Source organism: Procambarus clarkii, chromosome 5, assembly GCF_040958095.1.
Source record: "Procambarus clarkii isolate CNS0578487 chromosome 5, FALCON_Pclarkii_2.0, whole genome shotgun sequence".
Classification (NCBI taxonomy): Eukaryota; Metazoa; Arthropoda; class Malacostraca; order Decapoda; family Cambaridae; genus Procambarus; species Procambarus clarkii.
In genome coordinates, this window is record NC_091154.1 from 6512522 (window position 1) to 6536546 (window position 24025).

Sequence of the window (24025 nt, forward strand, 5' to 3'; positions counted from 1 at the left end):
CGGTGCCACTAACCCCACGGTGCCGGTGCCGCTAACACAACTGTGCCGGTGCAACTAACCTTACAGTGCCAATGCTACTAACATCACGGTACCGGTGCTGCTAACATTATCGGCCCAGTGCCATTAACCTCACGGTGTTGGTGCCACTAACCTCACAGTGCCAATGCTGCTAACATCACGGTGCTGGTGCCGCTAACCTCATGGTGCCCATACCACTAACTTTACAGCGCTGGAGTCGCTAACCTTATAGTGCTGGTGCCCCTAACTTTATGGTGCCAGTTCCACTAAACTTACAGTTAGTCTCACCAACTAAGATACCCTCAATAACCTTGGATAAACTTCTGATATTCTTACGTCACTAACCTTGCAGATATGCTTCTTCCAGGTTAAACGAATCAGAGAAGCTAAACGGCCTCCAAACTTGTTTCCGACCCACTGCGTAGAACCAGTGATGTATCACCGGGTGGTAAACACTTCCCGACATCGCTGGGTTGCCAGCCTGCAAGGACCACAACAATTATATGCATAAATATCTTTAATACCATGCTACTCCCAAGGTTTGAGTAATGGTGAAACCTCAGATCAGTAAAGCATTTTAAAGTTGTATAGCAATGCAACACTGCTGCCAAACAAAAAACAAAATAGTCAATACCATAATTACATAGAAGTGTCTCAATATGAGGGGAACAAAATACTCGAGAAGCTAAGGTAGAATAGAGTGGTTGGTCCAGATGGAGTTTCACCATGGGTTCCGAAAGACTGAGCATCTCTGCTCAGCACCCAACTTCAATTGATTTTTAAGTTATCTTTGTGTATAGAAGTCTTACCTCATGGTGCTTATATGGAGAAAGGCAAACCTAGTTCCAATCTACAAAATTCATAGCAGAGACATGTTTAACAGTGATAAATTCCAGGTAGTTAGGTATGGTAAAAATGAAGACTAACCAAAATACAGGGTACAACACAATCAAAGCTGCCCATAGTAGGAAAGCAGCATGTAAAGGATCTGGGAATAATGATGTCTGATGACTTAACGTTTAGAGAGCATAACTGAGCAAATAGTGTCACCTAGAAAAATGATAGGATGGATTATGAGAACCTTCACATCCAGGGATCTGATTGCAATGTTCATACCACTATATTCAAATCACTGGTGCTGTTCCGTCATGAGTACTGCTCGATACTCACTTTCCCTTTCAGAGCAGGAGAGCTTGCTGAAATAGAGGGACTACAGAGAACACATACAACACGAATAGATACAATAGAGTGGAAAGCATCCTTCAGTCACGGGATACTATAGAGTTGCGCTTGAGTTGCCGAGGCAGAAGTGCCCTCTCCAGGGTAGGTAGATATGGAAGAGAAGCTGTTACCCATGCAGCAGGTCCCCCTTCTCAACGATGCTGAAATTGTTCAATGGAAAGACAAACGCCGATACGTTTGGTTCCAGCGTCGTCGCAGGAGATTGAAGTCAATAAAGCATCTAAATTATTGGGATCATCTCTAAGCTCTCAAAATGTATGCTCTAGAAAGGAGCAGATATCAAATAATATCTACATGGAAGGTACTGGAGGGCCATTGGTCCAAATTTACACATCATCATACTGGAGTGAACAATATGGGGGAAGTACAGAAAAAAGAGTCAAAGATGGAATATGAAGCGGTTGTATGGTGCCCATATCTTAAGCAGCACATCAACAAACTGGTGCAAAGATATGCAACTAAATGGCTTCAACAACTGAAAGACAAGAGCTACCAGGAGAGGTTACAGGTATTAAATATGCCAAAACAAAATAGAAGAAAAAACCAGCGTTGAATGCAATGAAACGCCATTTTCTGGGTGAGTCCCGGAGGCTCCCCGGAGCTATCCATGGCTGATTTGGATATCCTAACTATTTTGCATCAGTCGATGTGGGTGGAGTTCTAGGCCTACCGGGGACCACGAGCCAGAACCTGGCCCCCTCACAGAGGCACGGGGAGCAATGGCCCATAGAATGCACATGTGATTTGGAGCATTCCATATCTGCCATCGACCGGGACAGGCACCCAGAAAGGTAAGCGCCACAAAACAAACCCCTATTCTGGTTAACAACAAAAATTGACAAACGAGAGGACAGAACTCTCCAAAAGAAAAACGAGCAAACCAGTATGACGTCACACGAGCCGCGCTGCATGTCTGCGCAGCTCCCCCCAACCCGGGAGGGGGAAGGGGGAGCCCCAGACCCCCGAGCCGGCGATCCACACCCCAGTTCTGAAGCTGGACATCAAAAACTGCAAAAAAACGCCGACTGGAGGGCAGGAGGGATGCCGGGGAGCCTCCGGGACTCACCCAGAAAATGGCGTTTCATTACATTCAACGTTGGTTTTCTGGGGGGAGCCCCTGCGACTCCCCGGAGCTATCTCACCAAAGACTACCAAGAAAACCAAGGGCACTTACCCGGGAGGCGGTCGGTGCTCCACACCTCAAGACGAAGCCGAGACCACAGGCCGCAACCGCCGACCTAAGGCAACACAGGCCCGACTGGGCCCAGGAACGTTAACAAGATAGCGTGCAGCCAGGACCCTGTTCGACCGCCAAAATCCCCGTGCCCAAATGTCAGCCCAAGACATATTGCCGAAGATGGTAGCAAGAGCAGCGAACTTACGAACGTCATGGGCATGGGGATAGACTGCAGGCTGGCTGGATTTAATAACACTGCGGACGACCTGAGAGACCCGAACCCGCGAACAGGGAAGAAGGGAAACCGGATCAACCCAAAGCGCGTCCCCGGACACTGAAGCCGTGGCGCGCAGATAACGGCGGAGGGCCGTAACCGGACACAACACATGGTGAACCCCCGGCCTGACAAACCACGCATCAACAACCCAAGGACCCCTCCGGATAGCAGCAGTCTCATTCTTCGCCAGAAAAGAGGGAGACGGCTGCAAACGAACAAACCGAAGACGACGACCAAAGGAGCAAAAACCTCTGCGCCGGCGAAGAGCATGAAGCTCTGCCATGCGACCCCCAGAGGCTAATGCCAACAGAGAAAGAGCCTTAGCAAAGCAATCTTGAACTGAAGGGGCCACCACAAACCGAGGAGTGGAAAGATAGAAGAGCACTGTCCAAGGACCAGGACGGCTCAGGCAGCGCATGAGCAGGCCGGAGGTGAAACAACGCCCGAGACAGCTTGCGAAACGGCGCAGAAGTAACATCAATACCGAAAGCAAGCTGCAGCGGCTCCACCAGCGCCGCACGATACGAGGCGACAGTATTAGGCATCAGATGACGGTCCCAAAACAACCAAGAGAGAAAGGACAACACCACCCGAACCGAAAGCGAGGAGCAACGACGAAGGGTCAAAACGAACCAGCAGGACCGCCAGGAAACTTCATACTGCCGCCGAGAGGAATCTCGCAAGTGAGAAACCAACAAGGAAGCCACCTGCTCACCATAAAAATGGTGATAAACACGAGTCAAAAACACCAAACGCGAAGACTCGCGGAGAAGAGCGAACCAGTCTCGTACCGGACTAGCCCGATCTCCTGAAAGAGGCGGAGCCGCGGAAAAACCTTCGGGTTCGGACACCGAGCAAGCAGCGCCTGAAACCACGGGGCCAAGAGGACCACACAACCCTGGTAAGTCTCCAAGCGAGCCAAGACCAGGAGCAGCAGCTGAACTGGGGGAAAGAGGTACAGGAACCCCCACCTCGACCAGTCCTGCCGAAAGGCGTCAATCCAGACGGCCTCGCAGTCGGGGAAGGGCCCCACGTTAACCGGAAGACGCCTCGACCACGCCGACGCGAAGAGATCCACCTCCGGGCGCCCGAACGTCCGGCAGAGCCAACGGAAGGAACCGGCATCGACCGTCCATTCCGTGGACAGGGGAACAAACCTGGACAGGCTGTCCGCCAGGACGTTGGACACCCCCTGGACGTGAACCGCCAGGAGAGCCAAACCCCGAGAACTCAGCAGACGAGTCACCCGAAGCGACCAACCCCAAAGAACCAAGGACCGCATCAAACCCCCTCGGTTCAGACAATGAACCACTGGGGAGCAGTCCGAATGGAGCCGGATCGTCGATCTGCGGGCAACCCGAATCCTCCGAAGCGCAAACCATACCGCCGTGAACTCCCGCACCGTGCTGTGGACCAGACGGAAGGATGAACCCCACCGTCCCTGGCCGGCCTGGTGAGCACTGGTCACAAAACCCCAGCCTAGAGATGACGCGTCCGTGAACACATCGAGCGAGGGCTCGGGTAGGCGCCAAGGCACTGAACCCCGAAAAACCCGAAGAGGAAGCCGGCGATGCAGCAGCCGACACAAAGCCCCTGGGGGTTGAACCCAGCGATCGCGAGAGAGGCGGAAGGGACGTCCCCGAAGCAGCCAGAACAGCCGACGAAGCCAAACCCGACCCGGCGGGTAGACCAACATCGCGAAGTTCAGGCTGCTGCACAAACTCTCGAGCAACCGTCGGGTGACTCGGGAGCCCCCCAGAAACAGACCCAGGCGAGACCGCAGCCGAAGGAGAGACTCCGGAGGAAGAGATAAGGTAGCGGTCCGAGAGTCCCACACAAGACCCAGCCAGGACCGAACCTGGGAGGGCACCAGATGGGACTTCCGCCAGTTCACCAAGAACCCGAACCCGGCGAGCTGGGAAAGCACCAAATCCCTGGCAAGCAGACACGCGGACCGACTGGGAGCCCAAACCAGCCAGTCGTCGAGGTAAGCCAACACCCGAACACCTAAGAGACGCAAACGGGCCACCACAACCCGGGTAAGGCGCGTGAACACGCGAGGTGCCAGGTTCAACCCGAAGGGGAGACAACGAAAGCGGTAGCACTGACGCCCCACAACAAAACCGAGTCAGTCCCGGAACCCCACATGAATAGGGACGTGCCAATACGTATCCTTGCGGTCCAGGGACAACATCCAAGCGCCCGGCTCCAACAGAAGCCGGACCTGGGACAGAGTGGTCATCCGAAACGAGGGGCAAGAAACCCAAGGGTTCAGACGGGACAAGTCCAGAATGAACCGCAGGTCCGCACAGTCCCGTTTCGGAACGGGAAACAGGCGGGAAACCCACTTGAGGGACGGAGTTGTTTCGACCACACCCAAGCGCACCCACTCCAAGATGACCTGACGGAGCGCAGGAGAGGACGCCTGCCCCGTCAGCCCCGAACCCCCAGCAGGAGGCGGAGCCACCCAACGCCACCTCAGGCCGCGAGAAACAACCCGAAAAGCCCACAAATCGTGAGACCAGGCGTGAGCGAACAGAGACAGCCTCCTCCCCATCGCCCCGTCAATGGGGCGAACCGCGAAAGGGCCGCTGCCCCTTACGAGAACCCGACCTGCGCGCAGAGTGAACACTGCGCTGACCAAGCACAGGTACCTGGTTGATACCTGGTTGATGGGGTTCTGGGAGTTCTTCTACTCCCCGAGGCCAGGCTTGACTTGTGAGAGTTTGGTCTACTAGGCTGTTGCTTGGAGCGGCCCGCAGGCCCACATACCCACCACAGCCCGGTTGGTCCGGCACTCCTTGGAGGAATAAATCTAGTTTCCTCTTGAAGATGTCCATGGTTGTTCCGGCAGGTGGGACCGCAGGCGGCACCGGCACAGAACCCGACACCTGTGGCCCACCCCGACGAACGGAACCACGCACCCTGGTACGACCCCGCCGGGAAGGAACCCCCGGTTCCCCCGGAGAACCAACAACTCAGACATAGGGCGGCAAGAGGAAGAAGCCGCCTGAATATAGCGTTCTACCGCAGAAGCCTCAAAAAACAGAGGACAAAAGGGAGAAGACAACCTAAGAACCAGGGCCCAAGCGGATTCCAAACAGGAAGCCAGGACCGCCTGACGGCACGCGAAGCGCGCAGCGAAAAACTGCAGCAATGCCTCCCACAGGATAGGCGCAAAAAGCTTCAACATGGCAGACGACGCCCGAGCAGCTGAGACCAAGGCGTCAGACCCCGGAACGGCCCCAAGCGCCTCAACATCCTCCGCAAGCCAATCCGAAGATAGCTCCAGGAGGGAAAAAGAAACGCAGGACCGAAGCCAAAAAGTCACGAGCGCGCAAATCCTCCGCCACAAGAGCAGCCGACAGGGAAGGAACCTGCACATGGAGCTGCACTGCACCAACGTCCCGCAGAAGGGCAGGAGCAAAACGACACTCATTAAGGTGCTCAAAATCGCCCCCCAGGTAAACTTGGACCACCGTCAACGCCTCACGCCACTCAAACGTGCGGGTCCGACAGAACGAGTCCCAAGCATCCAGCGAAAACAAGGGGCAGTCTGCAAGCCAGGACGACCCCGGAACCTCATAACGAACCCAGTAAGGACATGAAGATCCAAACCTGAAGGAAGAAGGATCCATTATGGAGGCGTATATGGGACACGCAGGAGGGAAGCCGCCAAGGCCGACCGCAACTCAGACAGAGAGATGCGGGAAGCCGAAAACCTCCGGAAAGATGGAACCGAAGAACCCACAGGGACACAGAACCGAACCCGGGGAGGAGCAGAACCCAAGTCCAAATCGTACGCAGAGGGGGGAAAAGGAAAACCCCACTCCTTGCAACAGTAAGCTCCGCTCAGAAGGACGGAAAATCCAGGCGGGGTTCAATGGAGGCCAAAGCCACCAAGTCAGCTCCTCCCCAACCCCAGGAGCCTCCACACCAGGCCCCGGGGCCGAGCCGTCCTCCAAAGCCCCGGCCTCACAAGAAAAAGCCGGGGCAGCCGAAAGTTCCTGGAAGAGAAGGGGCCCACTGGTCAGACCCCGGAGCAACGCCCGGAGGAACAGACTGGAATGCCTCCGTAGCCCCCTGGACGGGGCAGCCCTCGAAACTGCCCGAGGCTCAGAAACCGCTAAACCCCACCCCGACCCCGAAGCCCTCAGACGCTTAGGGGCCGGAAGCAGGGGGGGGGGGACAGAATGAACCACCGAAGGGGAAGAACAAGGGGGCACGGACGGAACCAAGGCCGAAGCGACCAACACCCCCAAGTCTGGGTCCCTATACACAAAGCGGGGCAGTCTCGGGGCGTCCGGGGAAGCAAGAACCCGCGCGCGTTGGAATAACCTAAACCTACCATGCAACGCACGAGCTGCCTGCACCCGAAGTAACTCATCAGCAGACTGGGTGAATTGAGTCACAAACAAGCAACACAGCTCGCAGGACTCGGGGTCGAACGTGTCACCGACCCAACAGGCAGCATGACGGAGGCAAAAACAATGAGAGTCACCCTGAGAGAAAGGGGCAGAGCAACCCTCAAACTCGCACACAGCGAGAGGGGACGCAAGGGTCTCCTCCATCGGATCCAAGAGCCCCCACGGGGTTTCCCAGGGCCCCTAGACTGGGTCTGCTAAGGGTTATCCCAGGCAGGGCACTGCTAACCGGCGTCCCAAACTACCAAGTAATCTGCTAAAAGCTGAACCCACAGGATGTGTCCACTCGTGAAGGTGAAGCAGGGGGTGCCACCACACAAACGACCCTAATATAAGGGGAGGAAAAAACAAGGCAGACCCCCTCACCAGGCAAAAACAAAAAGAAAAGAAAAACCACCCAAGTGGACAACGTACCCAGAGGGAACAGAGCCGGCCACTGTTATAGGTGAAAACTAGCTACGCAGTACCCTGTGCCCCACCAGTGCAATGACCACCACTTACCCCAAGGTAAACAAGGGAGGAAAACCCCCAAACACTCAGGGCGGCCAAACGCCAAGCAGCGAAAAGCCAACAGAGGTAGACCCAAGGTGACTTGTGGAAGGCAACCCCAAGCCCCAAGGGCGGTACTTACAGGGCACTCAGGGAAGGTGACCCTAAGCACATGCAGCCCGAGTACCTGACAATACTACTCCCAGCTCACACGACCACCGTAAGAGCAGCACTGAAAACAAGTCACAGCACTGAGACAAGACCGGAGCTGGAGCCACACGACCGTGCATTATCCCATCAGCCGAGGAACTGGGGCAGGGATCGCCGGCTCGGGGGTCTGGGGTGCCCCCATTCCCCTCCCGGGGAGGGGGGAGCTGCGCAGACATGCGGCGCGGCTCGTGTGATGTTATGCTGGCTTGTTCGTTTTTCTTTTGGAGAGTTCTGTCCACTCGTTTGTCAATTTTTGTTGTTAACCAGAATAGGGGTTTGTTTTGGGGCGCTTACCTTTCTGGGTGCCTGTCCCGGTCGATGGCAGATATAGAATGCTCCAAATCACATGTGCATTCTATGGGCAATTGCTTCCCGTGCCTTTGTGAGGGGGCCAGGTTCTGGCTCGTGGTCCCCGGTAGGCCTAGAACTCCACCCACATCGACTGATGCCAAATAGCTAGGATATCCATATCAGCCATGGATAGCTCCAGGGAGCCGTAGGGGCTCCTCCCAGAAAAAGAGGCGATATGATCACTACATGCAAAATAGTAATGGGAATTGACAAAGAAAAAGTCTTGAGACACAGAACTTTAAGAACAAGAGGTCAGAGAGTTAAACTAACTAAACAAAACTCCCCCCCAAAAAAAAAACGTTGAATGTAATGAAACGCCATTTTCTGGGTGAGACCCGGAGGCTCCCCGGAGCTCATCCAGGCTGATGTGCTAATGTCAGACTTTGGCATCAGTCATGTGTATGGGGTTCTGTGGGCCTACTGGGGACCACGGCCAAAACCTGGCCCCCCTCAGAGAGGCAAGGGGAGCAATGGCCTATAGAAACCCCAGTGTGGTTGGAAGCATTCTGTCTGCTATCGACCGGATCAGATACCCAGAAAGGTAAGCATCCCAAAACAAACCCCTATTCTGGTGAAAATTGCTACCAAAAGCCGAACAAGTGGATAGAACTCCCCAAAAAGAAACGAGCAAACGAGCATGACGTCACACGTCGTCGTGCCCCTGTCTGTGCAGCTCCCCCCTCCCTGGGAGGGGGAAGGGGGAGCCCCAGACCATTGGAGCCAGCTATCCACCCTTCAGTTCTGAGGCTAGATGTCAAAACATGCAAAAAAAAAAAAAAAAAAAAAAAAAAAAAAAAAAAAAAAAAAAAAAAAAAAAAAAAAAAAAATGCCGACTGGCATTTTTTTTGTACGAGTCTGCCAGCCCACTGGCAGACTCATATAAATGGACCCACAGATGGTAAGGATCCGGATGCAGGTAGGAAGGGGGGGACCAGACTAGACCACAACAGGGAAAAGACAACGGAGCACAGAAGGAACAAAACCGAAGCCACGAACACCCCCAAGCCCCGTCACACTAACCAAAACAGAGTACCCTTGGGGCTTCCGGGGAGCAAACAACCTAGCATGTTGCCACCACTGAAACTCAACGTGCAACGCCCGTGCTGCCTGCATCCGCATAGTCAGCATAAGACTGGGTAATCGAGGCACAAACAAGAAACAAAACTTGCAGGACTCAGGGTTTAAGGTGCCACCGACCCTACAGGCAGCAAATGGAGGCAAAAAACAGGAAGTCACCCTGAGAGAAGGAGACAGAGCAACCCTCGAACTCGCACAAAGCGAGGGGGGGAACTCCGGGGTCACATCCATCGGACCCGCGCGTCCCCGTGGGGATTCCCAGGGTCCTGAGACGGAACCCACGCTCAGGGAAGCCCAGGCAGAGTACTGCTACCCGGCGCCCAAGACTACCTAGCAATACTCTAAAGCTGAACCCCTGGGATGTATACACTCACGGGGACCTAGCAGGGGGAACCACCGGAAGAAGGAAGAGTACTCAGGACATGGGGGGGGGGGCAAGAACCAAGGCAGACCCCCCCACAAGGCAAAAACAAAAACAAAAAGAAAATCCCACAGGACAACGTACCCAAAGGAACAGAGCCGGCTGCTATGAATGACGAAAACAAGCTGCGCAGCACCCTGTGCCCCTTACCAGTGCAAACTGCCTCTTTCCCTAAGGTAAACAAGGGAGACAAAACACCCAAGTGCCCAAAGGGCAGCTGAAAAACTGAGCAGTAAAACAGCCCAGCAGAGGCAGGACCCAAGGAACTTGTGGAAGGTGGCCCCAAGCCTCAAGGGCAGTACTTAAAGGCACCTAGAGAAGGTAACCCTAGGCGCATGCAGCCCGAGTACTGTAGAGTAACTCCTGGCTCTTGCACCCCTGGAAGACAGCCGCCACACTCTAAGCACAATGCTGGAAATCACTGGAGCCAGAGCATACAACCTCTGCCTCTAGCATCAGTCATAAAACTGAAGGGTGGATAGCCAGCGCAGGGGTCAGGGGCTGGAGGGGGGAGCTGCGCAGACAGCAACGCCTCGACGTGTGATGTCATGTTCATTTGCTCGTTTCTTTTAGGGAGTTCTAGCCACTTAATCGGCTTTTGGTAGCAATATTTTCACCAGAATCGGGGTTTGTTTTGGGATGCTTACCTTTCTGGGTGCCTGACCCGGTCAATGGCAGACATAGAATGCTTCCAACCACACGGGGGTTTCTATAGGCCATTGCTCCCCTTGCCTCTCTGAGGGGCCAGGTTCTGGCTCGTGGTCCCCGGTAGGGCCACAGAACTCCATACACATGACTGATGCCGAAGTCTGACATTAGCATATCAGCCTGGATAAGCTCTGGGGAGTCCCCCCCAGAAAGGTATATAAAAATTTATTGTCGCAAACAGATTGGTAAACGGGTAGACCAAAAGTGAAAAAGTTGTGGAAGCCAAAACTGTCAGTAGTTTCAAAGCTTTTGATGACAGAGTACTGGGTTGTGGGAAGATGGGACACAACAACTATAGCACTCATAGCCGACCTGTAACTACACAACTAGGTAATTACACGCACACTGGGAAGGAGGGGGACGGGGGGGGAAGGAAAAATGGAAGCCATGATGGAAAAAAGTACAAGTAACAAAATATTTGGGAAAATAAAAATAATCAGAGGCAATGGTGCAGTCAGTGCACATTTGATCACCACAAAACCTTGGATAGGATCTGAAAATCTGAATAAACCTTCCAGGGGAAAAGATCACACAAATTAAAAAAAAAAAAAAAAAAAAAATCGGTGCGGGTTAACTTCTTTTTTTTTTAGCATATAACTGACTTGTACATTAGTAAACATTATGCTTTTATTACGTTAAGTACAAAGAAAAACATCTCACCATATTCTCAAAAGATGGAGGAATCACGGAGGAATGATCCGGAGTGAAGGAGGTTCTGGGAGGGCCAGATGTCGATTGTTCTAGTGCAGCCTCCGACAACTTCCTTTCAAGACTGATGCTGCTCAGCCCAGTAGCCAGCGAGGAAGCTGCAAAAGGCACACTCGAAGCTGGAGACGACACATTGGCGAGGGGCACTGGCGCTATAGTATTAGCCAACAAGTTTGTATTAGGGGGTGGAAAGGGTGTCGGACAAGACGGAGGGACGAGCGGAATGTTAGTTTGCGTCGAGGGAAAGTGTGCCACGGTAGTAAGAGGAAGCCTTGGAGAGACGGCACACGGGAGTGGCTGGAGGGGGCTGGAGGCCACCTGCTGCACTACATACTTGCTCCTCGGTCGGCGGAGGGCACTACTGCCTGAAACACATGCCCAAGCCAATGTAGCCCCCACACACACACACACACACCTCCAATCTACCCCTAGTCTACACCCACAAATATACAATACTATGTGCAATCCACTATTTAAGGACCTCATTTACTGACTTGACGGTTCAAAATGGATGAATTTGAGATCAGTAACAGTGTTTTATATACATGGTTACTGACCTGGTACCCTCCTAAATTAACCAATTTACTGTACTACCATTTTAGCACCTCCAAGCTCAGCGGAGCCCTGAATTTAACGAGTAAGATACTGCCCCACATGTCCTTAAAAATCAGGTGGATACACTCAAATATCAACTTATGTCTAGGACAATGCTTATCAGAAGCACGTTATCCACCTACCATTGTCAGTACCTTTTAGAAGTGAAAATTATTCAAGGCTGCAATACCTAAAGCTAAAAGAGCAGATTTCATATTGGTAGCTGTTCAGGCCATTTTTGATCACCACCATCTTCCTGTAAACAACTTTCTTTGCCCAGTGACTCCACATCCACAACTATTTGCCAAGTTTAAAACTGACAACCACAACAGCTCAAGTACAGTACTGTACTGGATATGCATTTTAAAGCTTTGTCTGCCCGGCCTCTTCATGCGTTCCTGACCGTAAACGTTCTGGGCTCCCTGGGCTGCTAAGTAATGTAGCAAAAATGTTTACAACCATTTTATTTTCTCCAAGTTATTTGTTGGGTTATAACTATAAATTTAGTGTCAAAATATTTGTAAATGAATTCTCTATGGAATACATGCAAAAACAAGTGTATTTATTGTGCACGACAGAGATGGGTATACAAACGTTCATGAATAACAATCGGATGATGCATTTTGCCGTCATCGGAACTCAATGTGGCAACTTGGTTCTAAATCCATAAAATTAAGACAATAGAAGCTTTATTTCAATTACCAATTAAGTTTTGAAACATTTTAGTGACTAGTTTTAATCTTTAAGATAATGACAAGTAACCAGATTTCACCAAATAACTACCAAAATCTAATATCGTACATGGAGCAAATATTTTTATTTCAAAGGCTCCATCAGAGACAGGCCCAATTAAATGGTCAGATAAAATACACACAGGAACGAGGCTAGCAATTTTGTTGGGGGCAATACAGAAATTAAATTTTTTCTAACGAGACTGCTCTTTCGGTTTCATTACAGACATAACACCGAATGAAACTAATTGTGGTGCACGTCTCCCACAAATTACAGTACTTATAATATAAACCAACACAAATGTGTACATTCACCCCGAGAGTTGTGTACACAAAAAACCAGAAACCATTATTACTACTGGTAGTTGAAGCACCACACACGAGATACATGCCAACGCCGTTGTCAGCATTTGGCAGAATACGTTACTTGACTATTACAAGTTAACTACATGATTGAAAACGTATATCGCACTGTTTTATGTGACGAGTTTAAGAAAGCTGTTCATATTAGACAAATTAAAATGTTGAACAAAGCAAGACATTTAGCACAAAAGACATGGAGGAATGAAAGGGACATTCCATCAAGGATTTCATTCAGAGAAATGTAACAGGGGCCATGCCTTCAGGGACTTTTTCACAGGAATGTAACAGGGGCCATGCCTTCAGGGACTTTTTCACAGGAATGTAACAGGGGCCATGCCTTCAGGGACTTCATTCACAGGAATGTAACAGGGGCCATGCCTTCAGGGACTTCATTCACAGGAATGTAACAGGGGCCATGCCTTCAGGGACTTTTGCACAGGAATGTAACAGGGGCCATGCCTTCAGGGACTTTTGCACAGGAATGTAACAGGGGCCATGCCTTCAGGGACTTCATTCACAGGAATGTAACAGGGGTACATTCTTGTGTATAAAATCCCTGAAGGCATGTAAAGGGCATGCCATTATGAACACCATTAAGTAGGCCCTGGCATATACTATCACAACACTTACAATGAGAAAATGACGAACTTCCAACATAACGTACTCATAAGTCATGCACACACGCACTTTACTGAGGTTAATAAAGAACTAGAAAAGTACAATTAAATTAAAGAGATGTATGCACAAGTTGTAAAAGAGAAAGACGATCAAGGAAGTGTGTTTGCAAGTCAAAACCAGAAATGACCAAAATTAGCAAAAATTAGACAAGCAACTAGGAAGCAAAAATTAGACAAGCAACTAGGAAGCAAAAATTAGATAAGCAACTAGGAAGCAAAAATTAGATAAGCAACTAGGAAGCAAAAATTAGACAAGCAACTAGGAAGCAAAAATTAGACAAGCAACAAGAAGCAAAAATTAGACAAGCAACTAGGAAGCAAAAATTAGACAAGCAACTAGGAAAGCAAAAATTAGACAAGCAACTAGGAAAGAACTGGTTACCAACAGTAAATTAGCACAAAAAACAACAGATAGAAGTAAGTCCATAACAATTTTGGGGTGTTTAGAACAGAGAATACTGTATCATCTAAGGCGAACAGAGCAGCAGAAGAGATGAAAGTCAGAGAAAATAATAGGTTTAGAAGAAGGCCTCAATTCAAAGCAAAATGTCAGCGATTTTAGGATAGGAAAATATGAGAAAGACAAGAACCGCCCCTTAAGGGTGACATTTAATGGAGTGACAAATGATGGAAGTGCTTAGAAATGTGAGGAAATTACAGTGATGAGGATGGCAAACTTTGATCAATAAGAACAGACCTCTCAAAGGAAGACACAAAAATGCTGAAAACAAACCTCAATGAAGCAAAACATCTAAATAGGAATAGAAATGAAGAAAAAATGATTTTTTTTTTCTACAAAGTGTTAGGGATTGGAAAGCGGGTGAAATGGTACAAAAACAACAAAATCTTTAGAGGAAGGAGGCATAAAGGACAAAGGAAAAGGGAACATGTTCCTGAAAATTGTATATACCAACATAAATGGAGCGAGATGAACAAAAAAAATACTGGAGCCAAGAGATAATTCAGCTAAAGGTCCCAGATATTGTTGCACTAACAGACAAAACTTGAAGAAAATATTTTAAGTGAGGATGCATTCCCAAGGGGCTACTCAGATTAGAGAGGTGACAGGAAAACTAGGAAGGGTGAAGGCGTGGCTGTGATGGTAACAGAACACCTGACGGTAAGTGTGTTAATAACTGAAAACCCTCAAGAAGTTGACATATTGGCATTGCAGGTTTCAAATCAGGATGATAAACTGATAATTGTAAATGCCTACAGCCCACCAGCAAGCAACACATGGACAAAGGAGGAACTAGATGACAAACAAGAGGGTCTCATAATGGTCAACGAGAGAGATTATAGTAAGAGCAGATAAAGATAAATCATGATTGTACTGTAGGACTTCAACTTGAAAGCAACAGACTGGGAGACCTACAAAGCAAGAACGGAGGACATTTGGACAGGCAGATTTGTAAACCACATTCTGGAGACATTCATGTAGCCAACCACACTTGGGCTGGACAGTAGAGCAACGGTCTTGCTTCATGCAGGTTGGCTTTCAATCCCCCACCGTCTATGTGGTTGGGCACCATTCCTCCCTCTCCCCCCCGTCCCATCCCAAATCCTTAGCCTGAGCCCTTCCAAGTGCTATACAGTTGTAATGGCTTGGCACTTTCTACTGATAAATTTTCTCAATAGTTTTTATATGAGGAGAGGTTAGAGGCATTATATATGCCAAAACTAGAAGATAGAATAAAAAGGGGCGATATGATCACAACATACAAAAGAGTAACAGGAATTGATAACATTGATAGGGAAGAATTTCCAAAGACCTGGAACTTCAGGAACACCTGTCATAGGTCATAGATTTAAACTAACTAAACAAAGCTGCTGAAGAAATATAAGAAAATGTAGATAGTCGGAACAAGTTAGGTGAGAAGGTGGTGAAGGCCAAAACCATCAGAAGTTTCAAAGCATTATATAACAGAGTACTGGGAAGATGGGACACGACGAGCGTAGCTCTGAACCTTTAACTACACTTGGGTAACTACACTTGGGTTATTCCACACATTAATCAAGCACAACACCTCATGTACATTTTAAATGCCAAACTCATCATCATAGAAAAAAATCAACAAGGCTACACTGGCATCAAGCACAATTCAGCATTCTAACCCAAAATGCCAAGCTGATAATACAAAATATTTATTTTTACAATCTTTGTAACCTGATCTCACTTTCACATAGCTTTCTTTACCATTTGCAAGCCGCAAAAACCATCAATAAAGTCACTCTCAACTTGAGGCTTCTCTACATATTCCTGAGGTGTAGGTATAAAAAACTAAAAATAAAGGTGCAACAAGATACTATACAGCAGTCTCAATATTTATGCTTCGGAAAATAGAACACCCAACTTACCCTTCTTGTGTTTTGCTCCGAGACCGAGGTCAGCAGGGGTGAGCCCGACTGGGGGTGGACCCAAAGAGGGCGAGACAGTCCTTGGGGCCACTGGTGGTGGGCCCAGGGGGATGTGCCCAACAGCAGGCGGACCAAACTGGCGTGTTGCAGGGTTGGAGAGAGCCCCTACTCTGTCGGCGGTGGAGCTTCCCTGCAACAAGGTGCCATTGGGAAACGTTGCAGCAGCAGTAATAACAGAGGGTGGTGGGCCAAATGAGGAGGTAGCAGAGGGCGGTGGGTCAAATGAGGAGGTAGCAGAGGGCGGTGGGCCAAATGAGGAGGTAGCAGAGGGCGGTGGGCCAAATGAGGAGGTAGCAGAGGGCGGTGGGCCAAATGAGGAGATAGAAGAGGGTGGTGGCCCAAATGAAGAGGTAGAAGAGGGTGGTTGGCCAAATAAGGAAGTAGTAGAGGATGGTGGGCCAAATAAGGAGGTAGTAGAGGGTGGTGGACCAACAGGTGTAGTAGAGGGTGGTGGACCAACAGGAGAGGCAGCAGATGGTGGTGGACCAACAGGAGAGGCAGCAGATGAGGGCGGACCAACAGGAGTAGCAGCAGAGGGTAATGGACCAACAGGTGCAGCAGATGGTGGTGGACCAACAGGTGCAGCAGATGATGGTGGACCAACAGGAGGGGTAGCAGATGGTGGTGGACCAACAGAAGGGGTAGCAGACGGTGGTGGATCAACAGGAGTAGCAGATGGTGGTGGACCAACAGAAGGGGTAGCAGATGGTGGACCAACAGGAGGGGTAGCGGATGGTGGTGGACCAACAGAAGGGGTAGCAGATGGTGGACCAACAGGAGGGGTAGCAGATGGTGGTGGACCAACAGAAGGGGTAGCAGATGGTGGTGGACCAACAGAAGGGGTAGCAGATGGTGGACCAACAGGAGGGGTAGCGGATGGTGGTAGACCAACAGGAGGGGTAGTAGACGGGGGCGGATCAACAGGAAGTGTCATAGATGGGGGTGGATCAACAGGTAGTGTAGTAGATGGGAGCGGATCAACAGGAAGTGTCGTAGATGGGGGTGGACCAACTGGAGTGTAATATAGGCTATTAGCGCGTTTACCAGAGAGGAACTGATGAGGGTGAGGCGAACTGCTGAACGACAGACTGGCAGAAGAACCAACAGACTGTGAACCAGCAGTAGTAAACTGGGCCTTAAAGGCTTCTCCACTCGATATCGTAGGGGACAGTACAAGAGGTGATGGAGCCGTTGCTTGGGGATGCACTCCACTCGGCGCTACAACGGACTGCATCGACGCTGACTGAGCAGGCCCGTAGGGGGTGACAGGAACAGGAGAGTACACCCCTCCAGCTACTCGATACTCTCCTGTACTTGATGCTTGAAACCGAGAGCCAGCAGTACTTGTGTTTACAACTGCTGCTACATCTTGTACCGGAGACACCGATCCACTCTGCTCCACACGGCTATCTGCTCCTACTTCTGCAAATGTAAAAAAAGAAAAGAAAAAAGTAATCAATTCACAATTTGTCCATTTTTTGAAAGTACAGTACTGTAATGACATGTGCATTGATTAAGTAATACATGCTACAATTGTGCATATAATTTATTTCCAGCAGAATTATCATAAAAAAATGTGTATAAATATGGAATCACAAGAACATTAGTAGAAACATTTCATTCCCTTGGATCACCAGTCTTTATGACAACGATACAACGGTTTTGTACTTTTGAAGCTTAAGGTAAGGTAATTATCAGGATAAGCACTAAGTCATTATGACTATATAGCACTTGGAACGAATGAGGATAAGGATCTGGGATAGGATGCAGGAAATGCACCCAAATGAAATGCAAAGTGGCACCCAACCACTTGGCCGGTCGGAGATTCAATGCTCACCTGCAAGAAGAGAGACCATCGCCCTACTGACCAGTCCAAGTGGTTGATAACCCAAGTTAAGAGTCTTCGATGATCCGAGTGAATGAAACATGTCGCCTTACCTAAACCGTAATTGTCTTTAGTTACTGATTACTCCCCGCTACCTCCATTCCCTATACCGGACCCCCCCCCCCCCCCGTCCAGCTGTACCCCCCAGCCACATCTGGACGGTATTAATACAGGCTTCGTTGCTACCAGCTGGTGGATCACGAGGCAGACTACATAACTTTAAACTTGTTGTTTACTGACTGTGAAAGCCTGAGTGACTGTAAATGGCTGAATGCCAAACCGATCTCTATCACACCTGTGAATGCTTGACTGACTGTGGTTATGACTGCCTGTGACTGATCTTGACTATGAATACTTGACGGACTTGTGGCTAAGTGACTGGTTCTGACTGCCTGCCACATAACAGCAGCAGTGAAATATGTGAAACCAATGATGCAGATACGAACTGACAGCTGTCAGGGCGCCTGACAGCTGAGCGGACAGCACTTCGGATTCGTAGTCCCGAGGATCCGGTTTCGATCCCTGGTGGAGGCGGAGACATATGGGCAAAATGTTTTTCGTCACTCTGATACCCCTGTTACCTAGCAGTAAATAGGTACCTGGGATTTAGACAGCTGCTATGGGGTGCTTCCTGGGGGTGGTGGGGGGGGGGGTAACAAAAAGGAGGCCTGGTCGAGGACCGGGCCGCGGGATGCTAAGCCCCGAAATCATCTCAAGATAACCTCAAGATAACGAAAGTGTTTAAGGCGAGCAGGATACAGTCTCACCTCCTCCCTCCCTCCCACCTCACCGTCTCCCATACACCAACACCGCTCCTCCCTCCCTCCTACCTCACTGTCTCCCATACACCAACACCGCTCCTCCCTCCCACCTCACTGTCTCCCATACACCAACACTGCTCCTCCCTCCTACCTCACTGTCTCCCATACACCAACACCGCTCCTCCCTCCCTCCCACCTCACTGTCTCCCATACACCAACACCGCTCCTCCCTCCCACCTCACTGTCTCCCATACACCAACACCGCTCCTCCCTCCCTCCTACCTCACTGTCTCCCATACACCAACACCGCTCCTCCCTCCCACCTCACTGTCTCCCATACACCAACACCGCTCCTCCCTCCCACACACCAACACCGCTCCTCCCTCCCACCTCACTGTCTCCCATACACCAACACCGCTCCTCCCTCCCTCCCTCCCACCTCACCGTCTCCCATACACCCACACCGCTCCTCCCTCCCTCCCTCCCTCCCTCCCACCTCACCGTCTCCCATACTCCATCACCGCTCCTCCCTCCCTCCCACCTCACTGTCTCCCATACACCAACAACGCTCCTCCCTCCCTCCCACCTCACCGTCTCCCATACACCAACACCGCTCCTCCCTCCCACCTCACTGTCTCCCATACACCAACACCGCTCCTCCCTCCCACCTCACTGTCTCCCATACACCAACACCGCTCCTCCCTCCCTCCCTCCCACCTCACCGTCTCCCATACACCAACACCGCTCCTCCCTCCCTCCCTCCCTCCCACCTCACCGTCTCCCATACTCCAACACCGCTCCTCCCTCCCACCTCACTGTCTCCCATACACCAACACCGCTCCTCCCTCCCTCCCTCCCACCTCACCGTCTCCCATACACCAACACCGCTCCTCCCTCCCTCCCTCCCTCCCACCTCACTGTCTCCCATACACCAACACCGCTCCTCCCTCCCACCTCACTGTCTCCCATACACCAACACCGCTCCTCCCTCCCTCCCTCCCACCTCACCGTCTCCCATACACCAACACCGCTCCTCCCTCCCTCCCACCTCACTGTCTCCCATACACCAACACCGCTCCTCCCTCCCACCTCACTGTCTCCCATACACCAACACCGCTCCTCCCTCCCTCCCACCTCACTGTCTCCCATACACCAACACCGCTCCTCCCTCCCACCTCACTGTCTCCCATACACCAACACCGCTCCTCCCTCCCACCTCACTGTCTCCCATACACCAACACCGCTCCTCCCTCCCACCTCACCGTCTCCCATACACCAACACGGCTCCTCCCTCCCTCCCACCTCACTGTCTCCCATACACCAACACCGCTCCTCCCTCCCACCTCACTGTCTCCCATACACCAACACCGCTCCTCCCTCCCTCCCACCTCACTGTCTCCCATACACCAACACCGCTCCTCCCTCCCACCTCACTGTCTCCCATACACCAACACCGCTCCTCCCTCCCTCCCACCTCACTGTCTCCCATACACCAACACCGCTCCTCCCTCCCACCTCACTGTCTCCCATACACCAACACCGCTCCTCCCTCCCACCTCACTGTCTCCCATACACCAACACCGCTCCTCCCTCCCACCTCACTGTCTCCCATACACCAACACCGCTCCTCCCTCCCACCTCACTGTCTCCCATACACCAACACCGCTCCTCCCTCCCACCTCACTGTCTCCCATACACCAACACCGCTCCTCCCTCCCACCTCACTGTCTCCCATACACCAACACCGCTCCTCCCTCCCACCTCACCGTCTCCCATACACCAACACCGCTCCTCCCTCCCACCTCACCATCTCCCATACACCAATAAGAGCAGGCGATGAGTTACAATAATGTGGCTGAAGTATGTTGACCAATCGACACTAGAAATTGAACGGATGACGACGTTTCGGTCCATCCTGGACCAGTCTCAAGTCGATTGTGAGAACAGTCCAGGACGGACCGAAATGTCATCGTCCCTTCATTTTCTAGTGTGTGGATTGGTCAACCAACAAGAGTCCACATTAAAAGTACAGTGCAGTTAAATGTTCATTTATTTTATTTATGGTTTATATGTATACCTGATTGTTGACCAGACCACACACTAGAATGTGAAGGGACGACGACGTTTCGGTCCATAGGGGTGAAAATATTGGAGGGGTGACAGGTAACCTACTAACATGGATGAAAATTTTCTGACTGATAGAAAAATGAGGGCAGTGATCAGAGGCAATGTATCAGACTGGAGAAATGTCACAAGTGGAGTACCACAGGGTTCAGTTCTTGCACCAGTGATGTTTATTGTCTACATAAATGATCTACCAGTTGGTATACAGAATTATATGAACATGTTTGCTGATGATGCTAAGATAATAGGAAGGATAAGAAACTTAGATGATTGTCATGCCCTTCAAGATGACCTAGACAAAATAAGTATATGGAGCACTACTTGGCAAATAGAATTTAATGTTAATAAATGCCATGTTATGGAATGTGGAATAGGAGAACATTGACCCCACACAACCTATATATTATGTGAGAAATCTTGAAAGAATTCTGATAAAGAAAGAGATCTAGGGGTGGTTCTAGATAGAAAACTATCACCTGAGGACCACATAAAGAATATTGTGCGAGGAGCCTATGCCATGCTTTCTAACTTCAGAATTGCTTTTAAATACATGGATGGCGATATACTAAAGAAATTGTTCATGACTTTTGTTAGGCCAAAGCTAGAATATGCAGCAGTAGTGTGGTGCCCATATCTTAAGAAGCACATTAACAAACTGGAAAAGGTGCAAAGACATGCTACTAAGTGGCTCCCAGAACTGAAGGGCAAGAGCTACGAGGAGAGGTTAGAGGCATTAAATATGCCAAAACTAGAAGACAGAAAAAAAAGAGGTGATATGATCACTACATACAAAATAGTAACAGGAATTGATAAAATCGATAGGGAAGATTTCCTGAGACCTGGAACTTTAAGAACAAGAGGTCATAGATTTAAACTAGCTAAACACAGATGCCGAAGAAATAAGAAAATTCACTTTCTCAAACAGAGTGGTAGACAGTTGGAACAAGTTAGGTGAGGAGGTGGTGGAGGCCAAGACCGTCAGTAGTTTCAAAGCGTTATATGACAAAGTGCTGGGAAGACGGGACACCACTAGAGTAGCTCTCATCCTGTAACTACACTTCGGTAATTACACACACACACACTGTGTGTGTGTGTGTGTGTGTGTGAGAGATTGGTGAGAGACACACACAGACACACACTGATTGCAAGACCAATCCTGGAGTATGCGGCCCCAGCATGGAGCCCGTACCTTATCAAGCACAATGCGAAGCTTGAAAAAGTTCAGAGATATGCCACTAGGCTAGTCGCAGAACAAAGAGGCATGTGTTACGAAGAAAGGCTGCGAGAAATGCACCTTACGACACTAGAAGACAGAAGAGTAAGGGAAGACATGATCACTACCTACAAAATTCTCAGTGGAATTGACAGGGTAGATAGATAAACTGTTTAACACAGGTAGTACGCGAACAAGGAGGACACAGGTGGAAACTGAGTGCCCAAATGGGGCACAGGGACATTAGAAAGAACTTTTTCAGTGTCAGTAGTTAACAGATGGAATGCATTAGGCAGTGATGTGGTGGAGGCTGACTCCATACACAGTTTCAACTGTAGATATAAGAGAGCCCAGTAGGCTCAAGAATCTGTACATCAGTTGATTGACAGACAGGAGAGGAGGGACCAAAGAGCCAGAGCTCAACCCCCGCAAGCACAATTAGGCGAGTGTACACACACACACACACACACACACACACACACACACACACACACACACACACACACACACACACACACACACACACACACACACACATATATATATTAGGTGTGCAAGAGACACGATGGCAGTGCAGTAATTTGGCTTGACCATCACGATATCTCAACAAACAGTTAAGACACACACAGTACTAATGCATTACTGTATTACCTTACAGGTTCCTTTACGTTATACAACCTATCCTCCTGAAATTATAGTACTGTTCAATACATCCTCGGTGTTCAAATTAAATCTATTCCAATTGAATTGACCATGTGTCAAGCCAGAGAGAGATGTGGAGGGAACCACATTCAAAGTGTCCGCCAAAGGAGACATTTCATAGTATAGGCAGGACTGTGCCCAGATTGGTGGACGGCGACCGCGCACAGTCTTCCCACGCAGCAGCCCCGCGCAGGTCGAGAGGGGAAGCACAGATATGAATTGCACATGACCCGACGCGGACGACGCCCACCTGGCACCTTCTGCACTTAGGATAAGTGCTACTTGGATTACTGAAGAGGCTTTGACTCCCTCTACCCTATCCTGCCTGAGAAGCCTAGACTTGCTTCACCTACCTTCCCCGACGACTACAGATCAAGGTGAACTATTACGTTTCGTATTACGTCACCCCATTGTTATACCACGTGGCGACCACCTCCAAAGAGATGATGCAAGCATTGCGGATACATTACATAGAGGCCCGTGGAGCACTGTACGCAATTGCAAGATAATCAACATAATTATTTTGGTATTACCGCCGGGTTCGTTCTCAATCAATCGAGAATTCAAGGTTTGAATCCCGGGCAGGACAGATATGGTTGGGCACTTTTCCAATCCCCTAATGTCTCTGTTCACCTAGCAGTGAGCAGGTACTCAGGAGTTAGTCAGCTTCTTGTGGGGTTGTATCCTGGGCGGGGACAGTAATACATCCCGGAGGAGGGGGAAAGTGACCTTGATAAAAGCATAACGTGTATGAATACACTCCGGCTTCCTGTCCCCCCCGACAGTGAATTATAAGGTTTTCAACTAACAGCCACTCTGCACGTTGATGAGCGCATGATGTGGCATCGCAGCCTTGGGATACATAGGCTTAAAAAATGACCACAAGTCACTTTGTTCAAACATCACTAAATAAATGAACCTAACATTTCCTTTCACCTAATGCAACTGTTCACCTGGCAGTAAATATATAAAGTATATGTATATACACAGGCTGCCTGGCCCCTAATAACGGGAATCGATAAAATAAATCAGAGAACATCTCACTCAACACCAAATGATCTTTGACATTTCAACACTGCCCGAGGCATGTGACGTCATAGGCTCACCTCTGGAGGCTCTTTTTAGACCCTACATGCTACTGTAGGCCTACAGGCCAGCACCCAACATGCTACTGTAGGCCTATAGGCCAGCACCCAACATGCTACTGTAGGCCTACAGGCCAGCACCCAACATGCTACTGTAGGCCTACAGGCCAGCACCCAACATGCTACTGTAGGCCTACAGGCCAGCACCCAACATGCTACTGTAGGCCTACAGGCCAGCACCCAACATGCTACTGTAGGCCTACAGGCCAGCACCCAACATGCTACTGTAGGCCTACAGGCCAGCACCCAACATGCTACTGTAGGCCTACAGGCCAGCACCCAACATGCTACTGTAGGCCTACAGGCCAGC

General features: G+C 50.0%; 1 protein-coding gene across 4 annotated transcripts in view; it reads right to left on the reverse strand.

Moving 5' to 3' along the window:
- The window catches only part of LOC123764198 (SEC23-interacting protein), a 78106-nt gene that overhangs the window by 53709 nt on the left and 372 nt on the right, over positions 1-24025 (reverse strand). For 3 of the 4 annotated variants that reach the window (XR_011231028.1, XM_045751737.2, XM_069338933.1), the window contains exons 2-4: positions 15826-17307; positions 11055-11467; positions 364-499 (exon numbers count right to left, since the gene is read on the reverse strand). Coding sequence is in view for 3 of the 4 variants with exons in the window: in XM_045751737.2 (XP_045607693.2) it covers positions 364-499; positions 11055-11467; positions 15826-17307 (2031 nt within the window). In the remaining variant the exon portion in view is untranslated. The remainder of the gene's footprint in view (positions 1-363; positions 500-11054; positions 11468-15825; positions 17308-24025) is intronic. The other variant, XM_045751745.2, reaches the window with a different exon arrangement.